The sequence below is a fragment of the Diuraphis noxia genome, unplaced genomic scaffold (assembly GCF_037042655.1).
Source record: "Diuraphis noxia isolate RWA-SAM2 unplaced genomic scaffold, SU_Dnox_SAM2 contig0002, whole genome shotgun sequence".
Taxonomy (NCBI): domain Eukaryota; kingdom Metazoa; phylum Arthropoda; class Insecta; order Hemiptera; family Aphididae; genus Diuraphis; species Diuraphis noxia.
In genome coordinates, this window is record NW_028301712.1 from 77,998,325 (window position 1) to 78,018,697 (window position 20,373).

The 20,373-nt window shown below is 28.2% G+C and overlaps 1 protein-coding gene across 2 annotated transcripts; it reads left to right on the forward strand.

Moving 5' to 3' along the window:
• The first annotated feature begins 10,258 nt into the window (after positions 1-10,258).
• Acbp1 (Acyl-CoA binding protein 1) lies at positions 10,259-11,608 on the forward strand. Of its 2 annotated transcripts, XM_015514831.2 has the most exons (3): positions 10,259-10,453; positions 10,951-11,065; positions 11,140-11,608. In XM_015514831.2, exons 1-3 carry the CDS (start codon positions 10,451-10,453, stop codon positions 11,280-11,282), a joined length of 261 nt encoding a protein of 86 aa, XP_015370317.1. In that variant the 5' UTR covers positions 10,259-10,450; the 3' UTR covers positions 11,283-11,608. The 2 variants fall into 2 exon arrangements, with proteins under 2 accessions (XP_015370317.1, XP_015370316.1); XM_015514830.2 differs by lacking the exon at positions 10,259-10,453 and having other exon boundaries at positions 10,921-11,065.
• Positions 11,609-20,373: the final 8,765 nt, after the last annotated feature.

The following is a 20,373-nucleotide window of genomic DNA, read 5'->3' on the forward strand; positions in this document are numbered from 1 at the left end:
TTGCGCACATTTACCTTTTTTACAACTCATTTGCGCACAAAAAAATAACTCATTTGCGCACAATTTACGAAAAATACAAACCTTTTTTCCAAGAAATGTATCCACGTATAAGGTGTACATAATCTGCGCGTACCTCCATATTTTCAATTTGGTCAACACTGATAGTGGACAATAATTATTATAGTCAAACAATATTTTCCTTCGCCCTTTAAAAGGCTTAGGACTTTCAGTATCATCATATTCTGATGTTATAGACTGGTGGGTTTAAAAATGTTGTTTTAGCTATTTATTTTAGAATAGCTTCCTTAGAAACATTATTCACAGTTTTGTCAAATTACAATAAATTACGGTACTACTCCTGTCTTATAAAGCGGCCCATACACCATCAATATTGACCATGTATTGGCTGTATTGAAGGTACTACAATTTTTTTTAACGGGTGATCATTGATATCAATAATATTGATCGTGTTGGGCAGCTTAAGACACCCTGTACACCCAAAACTGTACCTAAAAGCTGGTTTTCATTTTTTACTATTTTGTGCGCAAACGAGTTGTCGTAAATTAAAAAAATATATTAAAATGTGCGCAAACGAGTCTCCACCTTTTCTTCTTTAGAGAACACGATGCTATCCTTCATACAAAAGGTAGGTAAAGAATGATTTCATTATTAAAATTTTGAAGGATCATTTTTAAGTGAACTTTTATATTTTTTATTTTATATTACTTGTTATTTGTATTTGACTATTTATTAAGTATTAAAAATAATATAGCTATAATACTAAAATAAATTTTAAAAAAGCAGGTAAGTTGTAGATGTCGCTCTGCTGTACAGTAGGTTACAAGTGGGTTACTGTAATGGATGGAATTAAATTTGAATCCAATGATATTATATCATTGTATACGAAAAACGATTCTGAGCGAAGACGGTTTATCTGTCTAGGATATATTATAGATTATTAAAAATGTTCAAAAAAATTTTTAAATCTTAGATTTAAAAAGGAAAATTTTTATGAATTTCTAGCTTAAAATAATTTGTGAATTTCCGTGATTTTTACGGATGTTGTCAAAATTAAAATTTGAATGCTTGTAAAAAAAAATTGTGACTATGCATTTCTTTTATTTTTCAACTAACTGCTATTGTAAAAATATATTAGGAGCCTTGTATTTAATTTTCAAATCTTAGATTTAAAAAGAACATTTTTTATAAATTTCTAACTTAAAATAATTTGTGAATTTTTGTGATTCTTACGTATTTTGTCAAAATTCAAAATTTGAATGCCTATAAGAAAAAATTGTGACCATGAATTTCTTTTATTTTTCAACTGCTATTGTAACAATATGTTAAGAGCCTTGTATTAAATTTTCAAATTTTTTTACCAAACAAATAAATTTTTATCGATATTAATTTAAAAAAAACTAATAATGATCGAAAATTTCAAATACTTATGAATAGTTCAACTTGAGTCGAAAATTTTTGAAAATTGCATGGTGGATAGAATATTATTATATAAAAATTTGTTCAAATGTCATATATCTATGGTCATTTGTTTTGAAGTTACATCAAAAACCAAAATCGATTTTGTCGAAAACTGATTGTGCGCAAAATTTCCCGTTTTTTCCTTAATTTTTAGTTTGTTATTCCCGATTATTTAGAAAATTTTTTTACTTTTGAACCCCTAAAGTACCAATTAGATTCACTTTCTGATCGAACGAGGTACTGAAGTCAAAAATCGAAGCACTTTTACTGTCCCAAAACAAAAAACACACATCATGGTAAAATCAATACATTCCTCGCTACGCTCAGAATATAAAACGTTATGTTACTACTATGTACTTCAAAATTCAAATTATACATTAACATGTTTGTTAAATTTTGATTTAGAATAGTTATAATTATAATGTTTAGTATTAAATGTATACAAATTAAGTATTTAGATTAATCTATGACTTATGAGAATTCTGAACAAAAAAGTGAGTATATACATAAATATATATTATTATTATATTTTGTTTGATCATTAAACCAGTGTATTATAAATATTTATAATTGATCAATTTAATGTATAACCATTATGATCTATTTTTATAAATCTTTAAACATATAAATAGCTCTAATTCTAAGGTTTTTGGTATTTAATATGAAGAATGTTTATACTGAAACAAATGTAACTTAATATGTTCGTGAGATATTTTTTGTTATCTTATACCCAGTTCTGTATAAATAGTTGTATATAAATAAGCTCTGCAGATTCCTATATAAGGTACAATATATTTTATCGACTCATGACGTGGATGCTCGAATTTTTCTTATTATTAATATTGACAAATAATGTCTGAATGACTCATTAGTTAAGTTTTTTTATTCTCCTAGTATTTTATACTGTCTAAACACTCTAAACATGAAGTATGTGACAGTTAAACCAACTTTTACATAGTTAATAAGAAGGAACTAGAAATTCAGATTTCAGACACTTGAAATGTTATATAAACATGTTTTATTTTTTAGAAATCTTCTCCTTGCACGATCTTAGACGGCTAAACTCTCTCTCTATGGTTTCAATCCGTAGATTGGTTTGCAGCCATCTTCCATTCTTCACTCTTATCCGCCTTCCATTCCATTTTCACATATAACTCACATCCTTGGTCTTTTATTATGTGTTGAATGAATTCTAATCTTGGTCTACCCCTACGGTTTTTTCCCTTTATAGTCAATTTTAACAATCCTTCGTGTCTCATGATATGACTTATCCATTTGTTCCGTCTTCTGACTATGCTATTCCAAAGTAACTTTCCATCTGATATTCTTTCCAGTACTTTCACATTGGCTACTCTGTCCATCTAACTTATCCTTAGCATCCTTCTATAGCACCACATTTCAAACGCCTCAAGTCTTCTTTCTTTCATTGTTATTGTCCAGGCTTCACACCCGTATAGGGCGATGCTCCATACATAAAAGACTTTAATAGATTTTTTCTTGTTTTTGGACTCTTGCTTCTTGATGTAGGTAAATATAGTTTTCTTGTTGTTAAAGATAGCTAGACATATGTAACTAGAATAATTATTAAAATAATATTATAGGTTGGATCTTGGGTAAATATTTTACGATCTAATTTCTGGTAGAATATATTTTGCATCAAAACATTTTGAAGACAAAGTAGAAGTACACCTTACTTGTGTGGAATACTGGAATATTTGTATCTTTACACTAGTTTAATATATATTATATATAACTAAAAATATTAAATAAATTTTACTTGTACTTAAAATTCTAGTTTTTAGTTGTAGGTACCTATTATATATGAAAACCCCAAACCCGTTTCACACATGCATAAAATAGCCTGATTAAATCACAAACCACATGTTAATTAACTATATTTATGACCTCAAACATTTACCTACATACGTTTACGTAGTTAGGTAATAATAAAATGTTATTTTATAAATTATATACGTATGATGGTGAAAAATGGGGCATTAGCCAGGTGTTATCAACGTGTCAGTATAGAACTATAGACACTAACACAGTGACAAGGAGCTCCAGTGCTCCACTTTTCCGCTAAAATCGACCTTTCCGTTTTCCACCGTTTACCGCTGTCCACTAGTATAATAATATTATATAATATTTAAATTTTCAGCCACAATAAATGGTTTTTTTAAATTTTGGTAACCCCTATTGCTAATATAATAAATAAAGAGTATCTGATCATCATATTATTAGTTAACAGCTATTACAAAAGTGTATATATAGGTATATCAACATATTATATACATTCATATAAAATAAATAAAAATTTATTTTTTTTTACTTTATTAACTCGCAGTCACATAGACTATTAGGTGGTTATTTTTAGTAAGTTTTTCAACTGTAAGTGAGGGTATGATTGTTTGGCACACGTTTTTTTTTTGTGTGGTAAGGATTTTAGATTTGTTATTATGGGCGGCCCCTTTTCGACCAAAATGTACCCTTCCCTTTTCGGCCAAAACTTACCGTTTACTTTTCGGCCACTGTTCATTTTCGGCCAGCACAGTTTTCTTTAAAATTTACAATTTTAACAACTGAACAAATTATTACATTTGTTAAATAAAAATTAATTTTTGTGCATATTTAATTATTATTATATTTTTATTCGACTGATGTATTATATTATAAAATTTTATTTTATTATTTTTTCACAAAGTATTATGTAATATTTTTTTTTTTTTTTTTTTAATCATTTTTTTTGATACAATCATAACTCATAAGTTGTTAAAATTGTAAATTTTAAAGAAAACTGTCTTGGCCGAAAAGTAAACGTTAAGTTTTGGCCGAAAAGAAGTGACAGTGGCCGAAAAGAGTAGGGTAAATGTTGGCCGAAAAGTGACACTGGCCGAAAACGGAAGGGTACATTTTGGCCGAAAACAGTGACGCCCGTTACTTTACATATACCCGGCTGTTAAACCATCCGGGAGCTGGAGCTAGCAACCTGTACCGGGTCGTACGTACACTCAGAGCGTTCCTGAAATAATTTATTTTTCATTCACATATAAAACGTCCATATATTTTATGTGGAAATTTGATAAAATAATAAAGTAGTAGCAATAAATATTATAATATTTGTAAAATCATAACAACACTTTATCTTAAATGCGACATACTCACATGTATTGCTAACGTATTACGTAATCTTATATTTCCTATTAATGAGGTTAATGAGGAAAAGGAACAGATATTGAAAATATTATCTATGTAATATATTAATTCTTGCAATAACAGGGGTAACCAAAATCTAAAAATGAAATTTTTCGCAGCGGAAAATGGAAATATCGATTTTAATGGAAAGAACTGGTGTAAAGCTCAGTTGACAGTAAGAATGAACTATATTATTAAAGTGATATAACTGTGACTGTCCAATTAACTTGGAAGTACATTCCTTAGTCAAGTAAAATGCTATAGAACATTTTTTTTTTAATATTTCAAAATATAACATATTACTACAAGTTTGAAAAATGTTAACACTTAATTAAAATGATTGGAATTTATTTGTCTCTATTCTGTTTAATTATTTAACTCTTATGAATTACCACAATGCAAATGCACTATCAATACACCTTGGCAGTTGGCACTATTGTATAGATTTACTATAATGTTATATTAAGTATTAATTTAATTAAAAATAAACATTTTTAACTTTAGAATATACTAGGCTTTGTTGTGTAATTATTTGTCGTTGAGGGATTTATGCGCAATGCATACTTTTTAGAGTCTTCCGATAAGATTACGTTTTGTGACAGTACCTATATGTGAATCGTAGATATATTATTTAGGTAGTTTAGACTTTTAGAGAAAAGATTTTATTTGTAGTGTTGATTTCTAGTTTACTAATGGGTAGAGATTTTTCATTTTGATATTGCCTTGAGTGAATTTTTTGTTGCTTTGGATTTTCCAGGTAATAAGTGATTCGACTAGAAAACACCAAGGTACTTATTGAGTCTTATTTTTTGTTCCATTATATTGCTTAGTTTTATAATTACATTGGAATATGAGGATACACGAGGATCATCGTCTAGTATTTTTTTAAGACTGACATTATTGTAACACATTTAATTGAGTTAATATTAAGCAGAACCAGGCTGTGGCTTAAAATACTAAAACACACTAGTCCACTACCTTGGTATTGAATTAACGGTTTTAGATCTGTGTCTTCTTGTCTTCCAATTACAGTGCAATATTATATATATATATATAGTATTAAAATAACTAATAAGGTTTCAGACGTACAGTGCATCGTACTATAGTATACGTGAATCTGTTACATATTATGATGATATCATAAGTTTATAATAATTGTCATTATTAATGCGATCAATCAGATCCTATGTAGCCATGTAGGTAACGTTATTATTAGTATAAATTGTTGTCATGCACTCACTTAGCGACCCTAATTGCTGTGTTATGTAAATTATATTGGTAAGTGGTTACTCTTATTATTGTTGAAATATAAAACGTGTTTCGTCAAATATATTATGCTGTGAAACGTAATAGTACTAATAGTATAATAGTAGAAATTGTTGATTCTGCTATGCAGGAATGTTATATTTGATGCTGTCTAGTGATATAATATACGAATAAATAACGTAAATTTATAAGATTAAATATAATTAAATAGCATACACATTATATGTATTTTTATGTATAATTGTGTGGTGCACGGAATAACAAATGTGCGTGTACAACAATGCACTGTTCAGTTGAAAAGTAACTATTGTTATACAGGTTACAGGTATGTCACATGAACTGCCTATTTTAATATTATAATTATATGATACAATATTATGATTTATAAATTATGAAAAAATGTTGTTCTTTCAACCGTTGAAGTTACAGCAAATCCGCTTAACCATCACACACCATCCCTTATCGTCCATTCGATCTAACGGTTCAGCCTTAAATTTTTAACATAATTCACGTATTTGTGCGTAATACTATTTAAATACGATTAGAATTGTAAGACACGTAAATTCACAAGCAGATTTTGCAGATTTTGAATTTTTTTTTATTTATATAAAAAACATACTAATGTGGAGGTATAATTCTATTTCAAAACAACAGTATTAAAAATATAAAGTTGAATATAACACATTTTTGGATATTTCGGAAGTGTGCTTTTTATAGGATTTTGGAAATCTTTAATATAATAGTAGTCTAGGATTTTGATAATCAACCGTTTATGGCTTTTTCCCAGCCCTGTCAATATCATAATCATACAGTTATTTCCATTCACGCACAGCTTCGCAATTATTATCTGTAGCCGACTGTATGCAGTACGTATACCTACTACTTTCTCGATTTTTGACTAAACACCAATAATTGCAAATTTAATCACTCCCTATAGTAGTCATAGTAGTATAATTAAAAAAATATATACAGAAATTGATTTTCTCACCATTGTGCAATCTTTCATATTATATTGATTTTATGAATATTTATACGTTTACAAAATAATATACCATATTAATAACCAATTTTCAATATACGCATATATCGTAAAATATAGATAAAACAATACTAATATACAGCTGTACCTAATGTTTTTATTTGTTAATTATTTTTTTAATACTTTCGCATACAGCGCGTATATCTGACAAAGTGCCATATCAGCTGGTAACTATTATAGTACGTTAACATTAAATATACCTAATCCCAATATGATGATACTAACATTAATTTATAAATTAACTTATAGATGTATAGTTTACATAAAGCGATATAGCCTATAGGCTATAGGTGAGTTTAATCAATTTTTTTTATCTGTAACTTGACGTAAAAAAATGCATATTTTTTAAAAAGTAAGCGTAGGACGCAGGTAATAGGTACAATGTACACATTTTACTTATTAGTTAGGTATTTAAACAAAACAGTTTATGAAAACATTTTAATTTAAATTATAATCCAAGCCGTGGAATAAATATTATTTAATTCAGATTTAAATTTTATTATGGTTATAGGTAAAGGTATTATTGACATATTACAAAGTAGAATAAACCCGATTAATAATACTCGACGATGTGCGTATTCAATTTTAGTAATTTATTTATTTTTAAATAAGCATTTTTAATAATATTTACCAATTTACTGAAGTATACCAACGTTTTATCAACAATACTAAATTATTTAATATTTATTATTTAAATCTAGTGCAGACATTTTAATATTTGCATTTTCATATTTGTTTTATTAAGAAAACTTAACCTTTTAATAGTACCTAATGATTTTTCCTTTTAATGTTATTAATACTGAGATATAGGTAGTGTGATGCATCATCACAGTAATGAAATAAAAATTTAAAAAAACAATAACATTATAGGTTGTGATATCTCAGTTCACCGAAACCATGATTATAATATTATACAACTGTAGATAATAATATTATTTGCAATGTCCGACACTTAATTCACCGACAATCAATAAATAGATCATTTTAATAAAACTAATAAAATAATTTATTTTTTATTTATGTAAGTTCGTAAAAAAATATGTTATTTATAAAATAAATATAATGTTTTTAATAATATGATCATGTGGTTTAGACTTACCTTACTACATTTTCATTTTTTAATATTGCACGATTGACACTATCATCCACGGATTAATACTTTATAGACTTAAAGTATTCGTTTTTTCGGTCTATTCTGTGATGGATTACGGAATCTCCATTACACCGCTATAAGTGAAACTCTGACTTACACAAACGTCGTTGATCTTATTCTGTACTTATATTCTGATAAATTTCAACTGATTTTAATAAGCAGGTTTATTTTTGAAACTGCATTTAAATCAAACACATGATTTTTGATCGTATAATCAATACATTATCGATAGAATAACACCATTTTAAATACAATATATCATATTGTTTTATCAATATTCATATTGGAAGTATAAATCACTCGATCATGTATGTAAATTATAAAGGATATTAAAAATCACACCTTTTGTCAATATTATACTTATTCATCAATAATCAAAATTATTATTATAAGAGTTATGCGTGTTATACAGCCATACAGGTCATACTAAACTTTGATATTGATGTAACAGAATTCAACGGTACCCAAATACAATATTGCAATTTTAATAAAATGTATATTGACACAATTTTTTTATGTTTAAATTTAACACGTCAAGATTGTTTTAAATAAGTTAAAATTAAAATTGATGAGGTTAATTTTTTAATTATTTTTTCATGGTTGATTTCATTTTACTCAAATTCATGACGATTTTCCATATTGTAGTTTTAAATTTTTTTAGATTTTATATAAATGGTTACATAATTTTATATACCAGTAACTGTCGTAACCGCTTAAAGCTCCTTTTCAAATATTTGAATGGCGGTGACTTAGTAAAGCAATTTGTTGCGGCTATATTGTTAGTACAATATTATTAAAACATTTTCAGTTTCATAAAATAAATATTTAGTTAATGATGAAATATTAAATTAATAGTTTAAATACCTATAAATACAGGCCGTAGAATTAAAGTGATAATTGTGAAGTCTAGAGTTGATGTTGTAGATTGGATCTGACTAAAAATACTAAATGTAGATTATTATTGATAGCTCAAGACTTGGTGTAAATTGGGTCTCTGCGTAACTTGACTGAGCAGTTTCACCTAAAATTATCCTTCATGTACTAATGACATTGATTTTAAAATAAAGGTTAGGCTTTTCTACTTTTCTTTACTCATCAGTTCATCAAACTCCTTAAACAAAACGTATGTATACGCTACTGGCTTGTGGTAGGCTACGACCTACCGTCCAAAATTCAACGTATCATTCAAAATATCATTTTTTTCATAGTTAAATATTTGTATACAACATATTTTATTTAAGCTCGAATAACTAGATTTATTTAAATCATGCCATGGTCTAAAAAAAAATTGAATATGATTTAAAACTATATATTTTTACACCGGATTTCCTATTTGGCAGATAGTTATCTTGTTTGTTGATCAACATATGGTTATTTACATTATTATATAATATACTCTACTGGTACCTAAACCTAATTTCATATTTTATTCAACCAATTGTTCAGAGGTTTTTCGATTTAATTAATTTTTCCCGGAACAGTTAAACAAATGTTTTTCGAAAATATGACACGTCCAAAATGTATAATAATATGGTACTTGAATAATATTGGTGAACATGTCAAATCTTAAATCTTTCTATATACCATGGTATACATTGCACTATATGTCTATATAGAAGTAGAATCTATGATCATCAACATCTATATAGGTACCTAGTAAGTAGTATGTAATTATTAATATACGAGTAGGTATTATTATTTATTATATTTTTCGGTGTAGATGAAACTACGACAACAGGTAAATTGATGAAAGTGAACGAATCGCAAAAAATTATTGTGTAAATGATATTGAAATAATGTCAAATCGACGTGCACACGTCGTAGAACGTGGTGTGTGCAACTTACTGATGTTTAAATATTATATTATCATCCTATCCGGTCAACCATCTAATACCTAAATAATATTGTTACCAATGAGTTCAAACCAGCGTCTGCGTGTGACCTTTCTCGTTCCAATGTCAGAACACAGCGTCGCCGACCACCACTCCACAAATTTAATAACCCGTACACGTATTATACACGCAATAATATTATAATGATATTCACTCTGTATAAACGACCGTACGATGCCGCCGCCACCGCCGCCACCGATCGTACTGCGACCGTTATCAACCCGTTATCACTAAACAGTCCAAACGGCAAACACGTTCGCACTCGCGTCATCACACATTCGCTCGTTTACTCAACACTCGTTGGCCGACGTTTAAACTCTTCGCTCGTCCTCTCGCAGTCTCCACAGATTTGTACCTCGTTCGACGTTTTGCTGACGTGCACACTTTCGCGCCATCGCTCACTTCGATCCGATCTCAGAAACACGCACCATGGTAAGTACTATTTACGATAGACCGCATTAAACCATAGGTAGTAATATTCTTTTATTTTGCAACCATAATATTACTATAGTATCGATTAATGTATAATATAAAAACAACGTGTTTGTAAGGTCTTTTGTTTACAAGCGTCAATTTTTACCTGTTGATTTTCGGCTGTTGCTAAATCTCCAAAGTTTTACCATAGATTTGCCATTGTTTACATCCATGGCCGGCCCTAGGCATTTTGGACATTTTCCATAATAACATCCAAGCTTGAAATGCCGCTCCTAATTATACGTTTGAAATTTCCGTACAGTGAAAATGCACTGCATACACGGCTTGGCCAACCCCGATTACGTTTGCAAAGCGAATGATCATGCCCTCGTTTTTGAGTATGTGTACACAACCACTTGTGAAATGGTTTGTGTCAATAAGTGTGACACAACTCTAAAATCCAAGAATCATAATGTCTGACTTACGTGCACATTTATAATATGTTGTGTTTGCAGTCTTTCGAAGAAGCAGTTGATAAGGTGAAAAACTTGAAAAATACTCCCAGTGACACCAGTTTGTTGGAGCTCTATGCTTACTACAAGCAAGCAACTGTCGGTGATGTAAATACTGGTAATAAGAGGATATAATTATGTAATACAATATATTATGTGCATTGATGTAACAGTTATTTTTATTTTACATAGCTAAACCTGGGTTTTTGGACTTCAAAGCAAAGGCCAAATGGGAAGCATGGAACTCAAAAAAGGGCATAAGCAATGATGAGGCTAAAACAAAATATATTGAAATTGTCGATAAGCTTGTTGAAGAAATTGGCCTCAAAGCTTAAATCAAATGCTTGACCTTAATGATCACACAAATGCTACACACAAACACTTATTAAGTTTACTTAATCTATTTAATTTAATTATGATTACAAATTATATGTATATTATATTCATATATAATGTATATTAAGATCACCAAGCTTGTTTGGTTGCATTTTAAAGTGTGCTCCGAAGTCACACATAAAGACTATTATTGACTTAAATGATCAAATTTGTTAATTTACATCACATTAAAATTATTGTTAATTTATCAAGATAAATACTTATATTTATTATATGATCATTGTTTATTTATTTACAATAATTATAAAATTACAAACATTCTCAATGATATTGTTCTATTTTCATCATTAGTTTATACATAGAGTTGTGTCTTAAATTAAAATATTAGTTTTTATGAATTAAGTGATATTTTTTTTTATTTTTTCTAAATTGTTATGTTTTTTATTTAGGGTAGATAAATTGTTGCTCTAAAAAGAACTAAATATGGAAGCACTTATGCACTTAGAATATGTACTAAACTTTTTTTCTAGCGATTGATTTAATAATAATAGTTTAAAAAATACCCAAGATAAGAATAACAATTATATTCAAAATTTAATTTTATATTAAAAAAGTTTTTGTCTTAATAAAACAATTACTTATTGAATAAACTACAAAAATAACAGAACGCATAGTCGATCGTTAAGGAACACATTGTATTTTATAAAATATGAACATATATTATTGCCATCTTGGGTATAAGTGAATTGGTTTTATTTCTGTACCTTGGCAATTACCTAATTATAAATAAAATTAATAAATTGAAAATGAATCTAACAGGCCAATCTTAAAAGCTTCTAAAAAACATGTTCATAATAATATAATGATATAAAAATTAATTGTAATTATTTTTATTTCAAAATTAATTTTGGTAAGATTTGTTTGTAGTATTACCTAATTATACCAAATTATTTCTAATATGTATCAAACAGTATAAAATGAAAGAATATGCCCTAAAAGTAAAATAAAAAACTCAATGTAAAATAAAATTACAAAACTAGCTTATTTGATTTAGCATATTTTGTTAATTGTTTCTTACTCTGCTATTTTTGTGATTGTGTAAAACAAATTTACAAATGCTACATGTCCTCAGCCATTAACTTATATTACATTAAGTCTTATAATGAAGTTGTGGATTTGAAGGTACTCGAGAAACTTAAAACAATATGTATTTAAGAGGACCTCGACATGCATTTGATACATCCTTAGGTCTATTTTTAAATGAGATTATTCAATTTAATTTTAAATATATCCAACATTTTCTTAAAATTGTATTCATATTTTTTACTTTCAATTTTAAAAAGATAATGATTCACTCTTTGTCATGTAATAATTTGTCTTTCTTTTTGTACTATTTTTGAAATAATTTTTCTTTCTTTTTGTACAATTTTTGAAATGAATGCATTGATGTTATAGCTATAAATTAATATAACAAGAAAAATAATTATATAAACAAAAAAGAATAATTAAACATTAGTTTTTTATTAGATTTAGAAAAAAACTGTTTTTAATGATTATAGAAAATAGGTATCAAATAAACAATTATATGCATATGGCATTTGAAAATAAAAATATTTCTAAAACATTTTCATTTCCAAATGTTTTGATTAAAGTACCTACAAAATTAGAAGAAAAAAAATTATTCACAAATATAATTAAACAACTAAATTACTTATATATGTATATAGTTAACTATAAAACAAATAATTGTGTATAATACCACCTTTTTTACTCTTTTCTTTGATAAATTAACAACTGGATATTGATATTTGATATAACCTACAGTGAAAAAATAAAATAATTTACCAAAATTGAGGTTATGCATTATAAACCTTCTATGTATTCTCTTCTACATAGATTGTTTATACTTCTCATTCCCATAAAACACTGTGAAATTTATATGAAATTTTTATAAATCTAAACCCTACTTAACCATATTATGATCATCTCAGCGACAGTCAAAGGCCCAGCCCCCCTCCAAACATATCATTCCTCCTTTTTTTTTAATTCTGTAGATCCTGGATATTAAATTTTGTTTTTTAATAGATAATCAATACAATTTTTTATTACATTAAAATTATACTAATATTAGGAAAAAATTCAAATTTAGAATAAAGTTTAAAATGTTATTGTGTTGTAAAAAAATGTTTGGCTCACCCCACCAAAATATTTTCTCTCAGTCCGTGCTTGGATTATTATGCTGGAAATTAAGGGGGTTTGGTCCATTATAATATTATAACTTATTACAATATTTAAAGTAATTTTATTTATATTTTTTAGGTCAAAAACTTTTAAAAGTAATACAATAAACATATATTTTAGGATTTCTGAACTTGCAACAGAAATATGTGTGAACATTTAGCTCTATTAATTCACCAATTTATACTTTCTGTAGTAATTAATTTCCAATATTTTTAAAAGTAAGGCACCTACTAAATAATTTAGTTATTAATTAATTTTTTTTCCCCATAAGTTCTTAGACCTTAGGCATATAAATTTAATAATGAATGTTTGAGAATGTGAACCTATCCTCGAGGTTGATTTTATTTGAACTGTTACTATACCAAAACCAGGAACTAAAATCAAATACATGTAAACTCCTGTAAGTCACTAGCCCTTCTAATAACTATAATATATTTATATAATTATTATTTTTTAGATTCTTCTTCTTATATTATATTCTAACTTCTAAGTAAATATCCAGCGCTCCGTTGCTTCGTTTGTAAAAAGGAGTAACTGAATACAGTGCCATACTTAGACCTTTAATTTTTAAATGTTTTCATATTTGATGATCTGGCACTTGAACATAACAAAGCATATCGTAAGTTTTAATGGACTACTAATTTGTATTTGTCTTATTATTTATAGTTGACACGTCGCTCTACATTTTAGTTTTCTCATGATAAAAAATTCATTCTAAATGTTGGGTTAGGGTGATAGTACCCCCCCCCCCCCACGGTTAGAACGCCACTGACTGAATAGGTCACTAAGTTAAGGGAAATGGGTTTTTTACTAGTGAGAATTTATAAGAGAGGAGTGGACACGCAGTAGATATTCACTAAAAACTGGACTTGTCATTGCTATGAATTAGTTGCATTTGCATATTTTTTTTTGCTACACTGCGTATTTGTGTATAAATAAATAATATGGATTCACGATTCACCAAAATTAGTTTTGACTTCTTCGTAGTTTTTTTCATTTTTATGTTTTTTATTTTAAAAAGCTATATCTACAATGTATACATAAAGCTCAATAAGTAAATTGAATAATAATAGTAATAAAAAGATGAATTGATTGGCTTGAAGGGACAAGACCATCCATTAACAGTACCTACCTCCTGTTTACTTGGTGGGTTCTATGGAAAGAACGTTTTTTTCATAGTTTAAATACGAAATATTTTTGCATATTTTCGGGTTAGGGCATATAATTGCATGTTTTCATCGTTTCTCCATATTAATGCTTATTTTCTTAAAATTTTTTTATACCCTATGTTCAAATCATAATCAGCTATAAAACTTAATCTTCAAAATACTGTCAAGTTAGCACATTTTCACACTGCTAAATAGATACGATATTTCATTCCCAGTTGAACCATTTTCACCGACGAATATTATACCACCTCTGAAATAACATGTAACTTACATGATGTAAGCAGTATAATGTTTAAAAATATTCTTACGATCTGTGTTTTTAGTTAGGTATTACCTACAGTTGCTGCAGATATTTTTTATAGCCAAAATAACCCGCTTAATTTTTGTCTTACTTACCTAGTTATTATGTGTTAGTTTTTATTTTAAATATTTTATTCAAGAACTTACTGGTTTTATACCTTACGGTCCTTACGAATATTATATTATTAATATTCCTTTACCAGTCACGACAAGTCAAAATGTTAAAATTGTCAAATTAAAATGCTTTTACGTGATTGATGTCTTGACCATGGGCGTCCATTGGGAGAGGGGGCAAGATAGGGCACTTGCCCCCCTGGACAAGAAATAATATGAATCAACTGTACCTACCTTCCTATATATATATATATATGACCAGTGGCGTAACTATGGGGTAGCGAGGGGTAGCGGTCGTGACCCCAAACATTTTTATGGGGTGGCAAGAGTATCATTTTGTTACCCCAAAATTATTTATATAATTTAGTAAAAAAAATCCGCGTCAGTGTGTATTTACTATTTATTTATCTTTAAATAGTTATCAAGAAAAAAATACGTTATTTGTGAATTTTCGGGGTACCACACGATTGCGTACGATGTTTCTTTTTGAAAACACGATTGCGTACGTTACACGATTGCTACGATTTACTGTGCATCGTTGCTAAATTAATGTTTTTATTTTTGATCAGTAAAATTTAAATTTTGGAAAAATGACTTAAGTTATGGTACCACTTAAAATCTCAATTTTCGATAAATACCTATGTTATAATAATATAGTACACAAAATAAAATAATTAAATGTTAAAATAATATAATAAAAAATAGTTATTCAATAATAATAAAAAAAAAAATTATGGAAGTAACCCCTGTTCTATAAGTTCAAAGCAAATGGCAACAGTGCTTCAAAGCTGCAGACAAAAATCGTACGCAATCGTGTTTTACCGGAATTTTCGTGTTATAAAACTGTATAATAATAGTATAATGATAAGTATAATATAATAATAATATATAAGTATAATGATTATTTTAAAATAATTTAGGAGGAAATTATGCTTATAAGTGGTACTCATCACTCATTATGCTTATTGGAGAAGGTGAAGTATTTAAAAGTGTTCGTTACCCCAAATATTTGATGTTAGTTACGCCACTGTATATGACAATACAAATATAACATGCATATTTACATTCATATGTGAAAATAACATTAAATCTTTACTATCTTACATTTGAGACTTTTTTGAGAAACCTTAAAATTTTACTTATGGGCGCCCATGGTCTTGACATTCACTTATACCAAGATCCCCCACAAAGTGATTTATTGATTCCGCCGAAATTACCTGCTTAGGAAAAAGGTTTATACTGATTCCACCAGCTACTGTATATAAAATCTATACATATTGATTCCGCTGTCTACTGTTTATAATATCTACACATTGATTCAGCCGGACACTGTTCATCCCCCCACCACCAATTGTATGTCTATTTTAAAATGTATAAATATAACTACTTTTGATCAAATTTTATCATATTTTCATAAAATTTGGTCACATGGCTAAATATTGTTTAAAATGATAATAATTGTACCTATGTAGATATAAAATAAAAATGTTTAAATGTAACTACTTTTGATAATATTTGGACACATATCTAAATTTTATAAAATGATGGTAATTATATAATTCAAAATTATATTGTATAAATGTAACTATATTTGATCATATTTGATTACATGTTGCAAATTGAATAAAACTATAATAATTATATAATTCAAAATGAAAATGCATAATCTAATTAATATGTGAATATATTATAAAATGTATAATCTAAATTTTATAAAATGATAATAATTATATATAATTATATAGTTCAAAATAAAAATACATAAATGTTACTACTTTTGATCAAATTTGGTCACATGTCTAAATTGAATAAACTGATAGTAATAATTGTATGTAGGTATACAATTAAAATGTATAGGAATAAGTAACTACTTTTGATAATATTTGGACACGTGTTTTAAATAAGTGAACTTAAAAACTTTCTAAATTGACTAAACGTTTTAAAATACATACACAATGGGGAAAGGGGGATGAACAGTGTCCGGCGGAATCGATGTGTAGATATTATGAATAGTAGCCAGCGAGTCGATATGTAGATATTATAAACAGTAGTCGGCGAAGTCGATATAAAATCGGCGGAATCGATATAAGACCCCCCCCCCCCCACAAAGGGGTCAGAAGGACCCATGGTACTGAGGCCTGGACTTTCGATGGAAGTATCCGCATCGGCTCCCGTTCGTCCCTTTCGGCTCCCTCCTTTAATTTGAAGGTGACCGTATCGGCTCCGACCCGATGTCAGTGGTATGGACGTATCGACTCCCAATCAATAACATTTTCCTTCCCATTTACAAGCTGAGGACTGGCTACGGCGAGAAGAAATTCTCTGTAGGCATGGTTAAAAATGTTGTTGGCGTTTAAAATAAAAATTTGTGGTCTTTTAAAAAAGAGTTTAATAGACTTAAAAAATTGTGGTCTTAATTTTTTTTTTTTTTTTTTAAATAATGTTAACTTAGGTTAGGTTAGGTTAGGTGTACAGATTGTAAATTGTCTTTCTTAATAAAAAAAAAAACTTAGGTAAGGTAAAAAATTAAAAAAATTGTGGTTTTGAACTTGGATGCACTACACTTCGCAATAAAACGAGAACTAACATTAAACAATATTTTGTAATTTCATATAACTGTATATATGTGATTAACTAGCTATCAAAAAAATTGTTATCGAAACCGGACGCAATACGGCCATTCAACGGACGGCAAGGAATAACGACCCGGAGCCGATACGGGCTGCGAAATTTTAAAACATGTCACGGCGCATTTACCATCCGACTATCTTATCACATACAAGATATATGATAACAAGTTGACATTGATAACAAATTTGAATTTTGTTAATTACAGTGCTAATCAGTGGTTAAACTGAGGGGGGACGAAGGAGGACTGAGTACCCCTTCTTATTTACGGTTAGATTATGCGTCCCCTTTAATTTAAGTCTCCAAAGTCTGGGGGGACGCTAAAAAAATAAATTTATTGTGAATTTAATAATATGTTGCATGTTAATTTTAATAATTTATTAAATTATTTATGCAGCCACACACATTGATTAGATTTCGAATTTAAACGTATTTTATTTCGCTCGAATAATCTCCACGTTCTGAAGATGGTTAAGTTTAGTGCGATAAGCGATTTTTAAATAATAAATTATTGTGTAGTAGTGTCACAGAATAGATTAAATAGTGTAGTGTGTTATCCATAATAGTGTATTTTAGTATTTTCCTATTTTGAATCACATTACATAGTTTTAGTATTGGTTATGTATATTTGGAACTATACTTAAAGCTTATAATCGTTATTAATTTATTGTTGATTGAGCTATTGCCTATACCTAATTATATTAAACAAATAATTTATTCCACATACACTCTTACGTCTTGCACTCTTTTGATATATGCTATAATTGAATGTTGTTAGAAAACATAATGTTGAAGGTGAGATATGAGAATGTTGTGCAGTCTCTACATCAATATGCATATGAGTAAAATGCACACTTAAATACAGCCATACAAGGCACTATAAATATTAAAAAACAAAAATGTACTAATGTTAGTGACAAACCACCGAAATGTTGACATGTAAAATTTGTGCTAACTATTTGCAATAACTGTTATAAATAAATATTATACATATTAATTATTATGTTACGACAGGTACCTTAGAATTTAAACCTTCCATTCTTAATTGAAATTAATAGGTTAATGATAAGTATTGTAATAACTAATAATTGTAAAGGGAAAATAAAATTATTAATTAACAATAATTAGCACTGTAATTAACAAAATTCAAATTTGTTATCAATGTCAACTTGTTATCATATATCTTGTATGTGATAAGATAGTCGGATGGTAAATGCGCCGTGACATGTTTTAAAATTTCGCATACGGGCTCATTAACGTCCGGCGGGAGCCTATACGGTATCATCCCTTTCGATGGGCCCGCCGTTCATGCAAATAATTACTTCAAAATTAATTCTATATAATATATTAGAACAATTTTCGGGGCCTGGATTTAGTTCAGCACCAGGGCTAAAAATATCATGTGAGGGCCTGAACTATACTGTCCAATATAGTTACTTCCAATGTATGTCTAATGCATATCACTATCTTGCATCTATTTATTTTTCATAATACCGAACAATTCATCCCTAGTGAGCAGTTAAACCACTTTAACGCCTTAAAACATAGAAGTAACTAAGTAAGTATAATTTGCTTACCTACTAAAAAATTCCACCACTTATACATTTATTTATATAGTAAGAATTAATATCTAAATAAATGTATAATTCAACGACGAATAATAGCTACTGTTCGCTTTTAAGAAATTCAATTTAAGCATTGTTATTAGTGATAGTACCTATGTAGTAAATCATACTCGAACTGGTGTTGTTTTATCAAATAAAAAATTGTATTTTATTTTATAAATTTTTATCAAATTTGTTTATAATGGAAAAATTGTATTGGTGTTTGAACTAGCAGGCTTTAATTCGTTGGTTGATTCCTTCTTATAAATGTTTATAAAATAAAATTCATCGTAAAATAAAGTAAATTTTTAATGGACTAACATGTAATTATCGCTCAACAGTAAATAATTCAAATAAATGTTACTTACATTAGGATGACTTCTGTAGGTAAATCAGAACATCATCACAATTCCTGTTTTCCAAGAGTTATTGTTGTAGACTAGAAAACGACAATATCCTAACTATATATTATGTTGGTCATCAGAACCACTTACCTAGCTGGTGTATTTATAAAATTATGTTAACAAATTTTGTCCATTTCTGGTTCTTTCGATAAGATGACCACAGCTTAATGATTCATATGGGTGGATTTCATATGAATTTATATATCAATTATAATTGTCCATTAACCGAATCGATTTGTCATGAACTGAAGCTTTTGAATACATAATGATATCGGGTAAAATACATTCGAGTATTCCTAATATATTTATTATTTTAGGATGGTTCAACTTTCAACACAATCATTATATAATGTTAATATTATTAATTTAACTTATAAATGTCTGTTGTATCACTTTGAATTCGTTTCATATTCTCAAACATTACGATGGCCTATCTATATTGAACAAAACACAACGCTGAAATACTGTACTTATGTCTTATATACATTATTTTCCTTTTGGCAAGGTCGTGCCATAGGTTGGTCCGGTCATTAGCCGTGCAATAAAACCAGTATTTTCGACGATCCATCGCCTCAGTTACCTTATTATTATTCTCTCCTGTCAAACACTCTATATCAAAAGGGGTTTTTT

Bases quoted from the DNA above. Each gene is read 5' to 3' on its own strand.
- Acbp1 (XM_015514830.2), top strand. From the start codon at position 10,936: ATGTTGTGTTTGCAGTCTTTCGAAGAAGCAGTTGATAAGGTGAAAAAC. The intron at 11,066-11,139 runs GTAATAAGAGGA...TATTTTACATAG, and splicing joins TGTCGGTGATGTAAATACTG to CTAAACCTGGGTTTTTGGAC.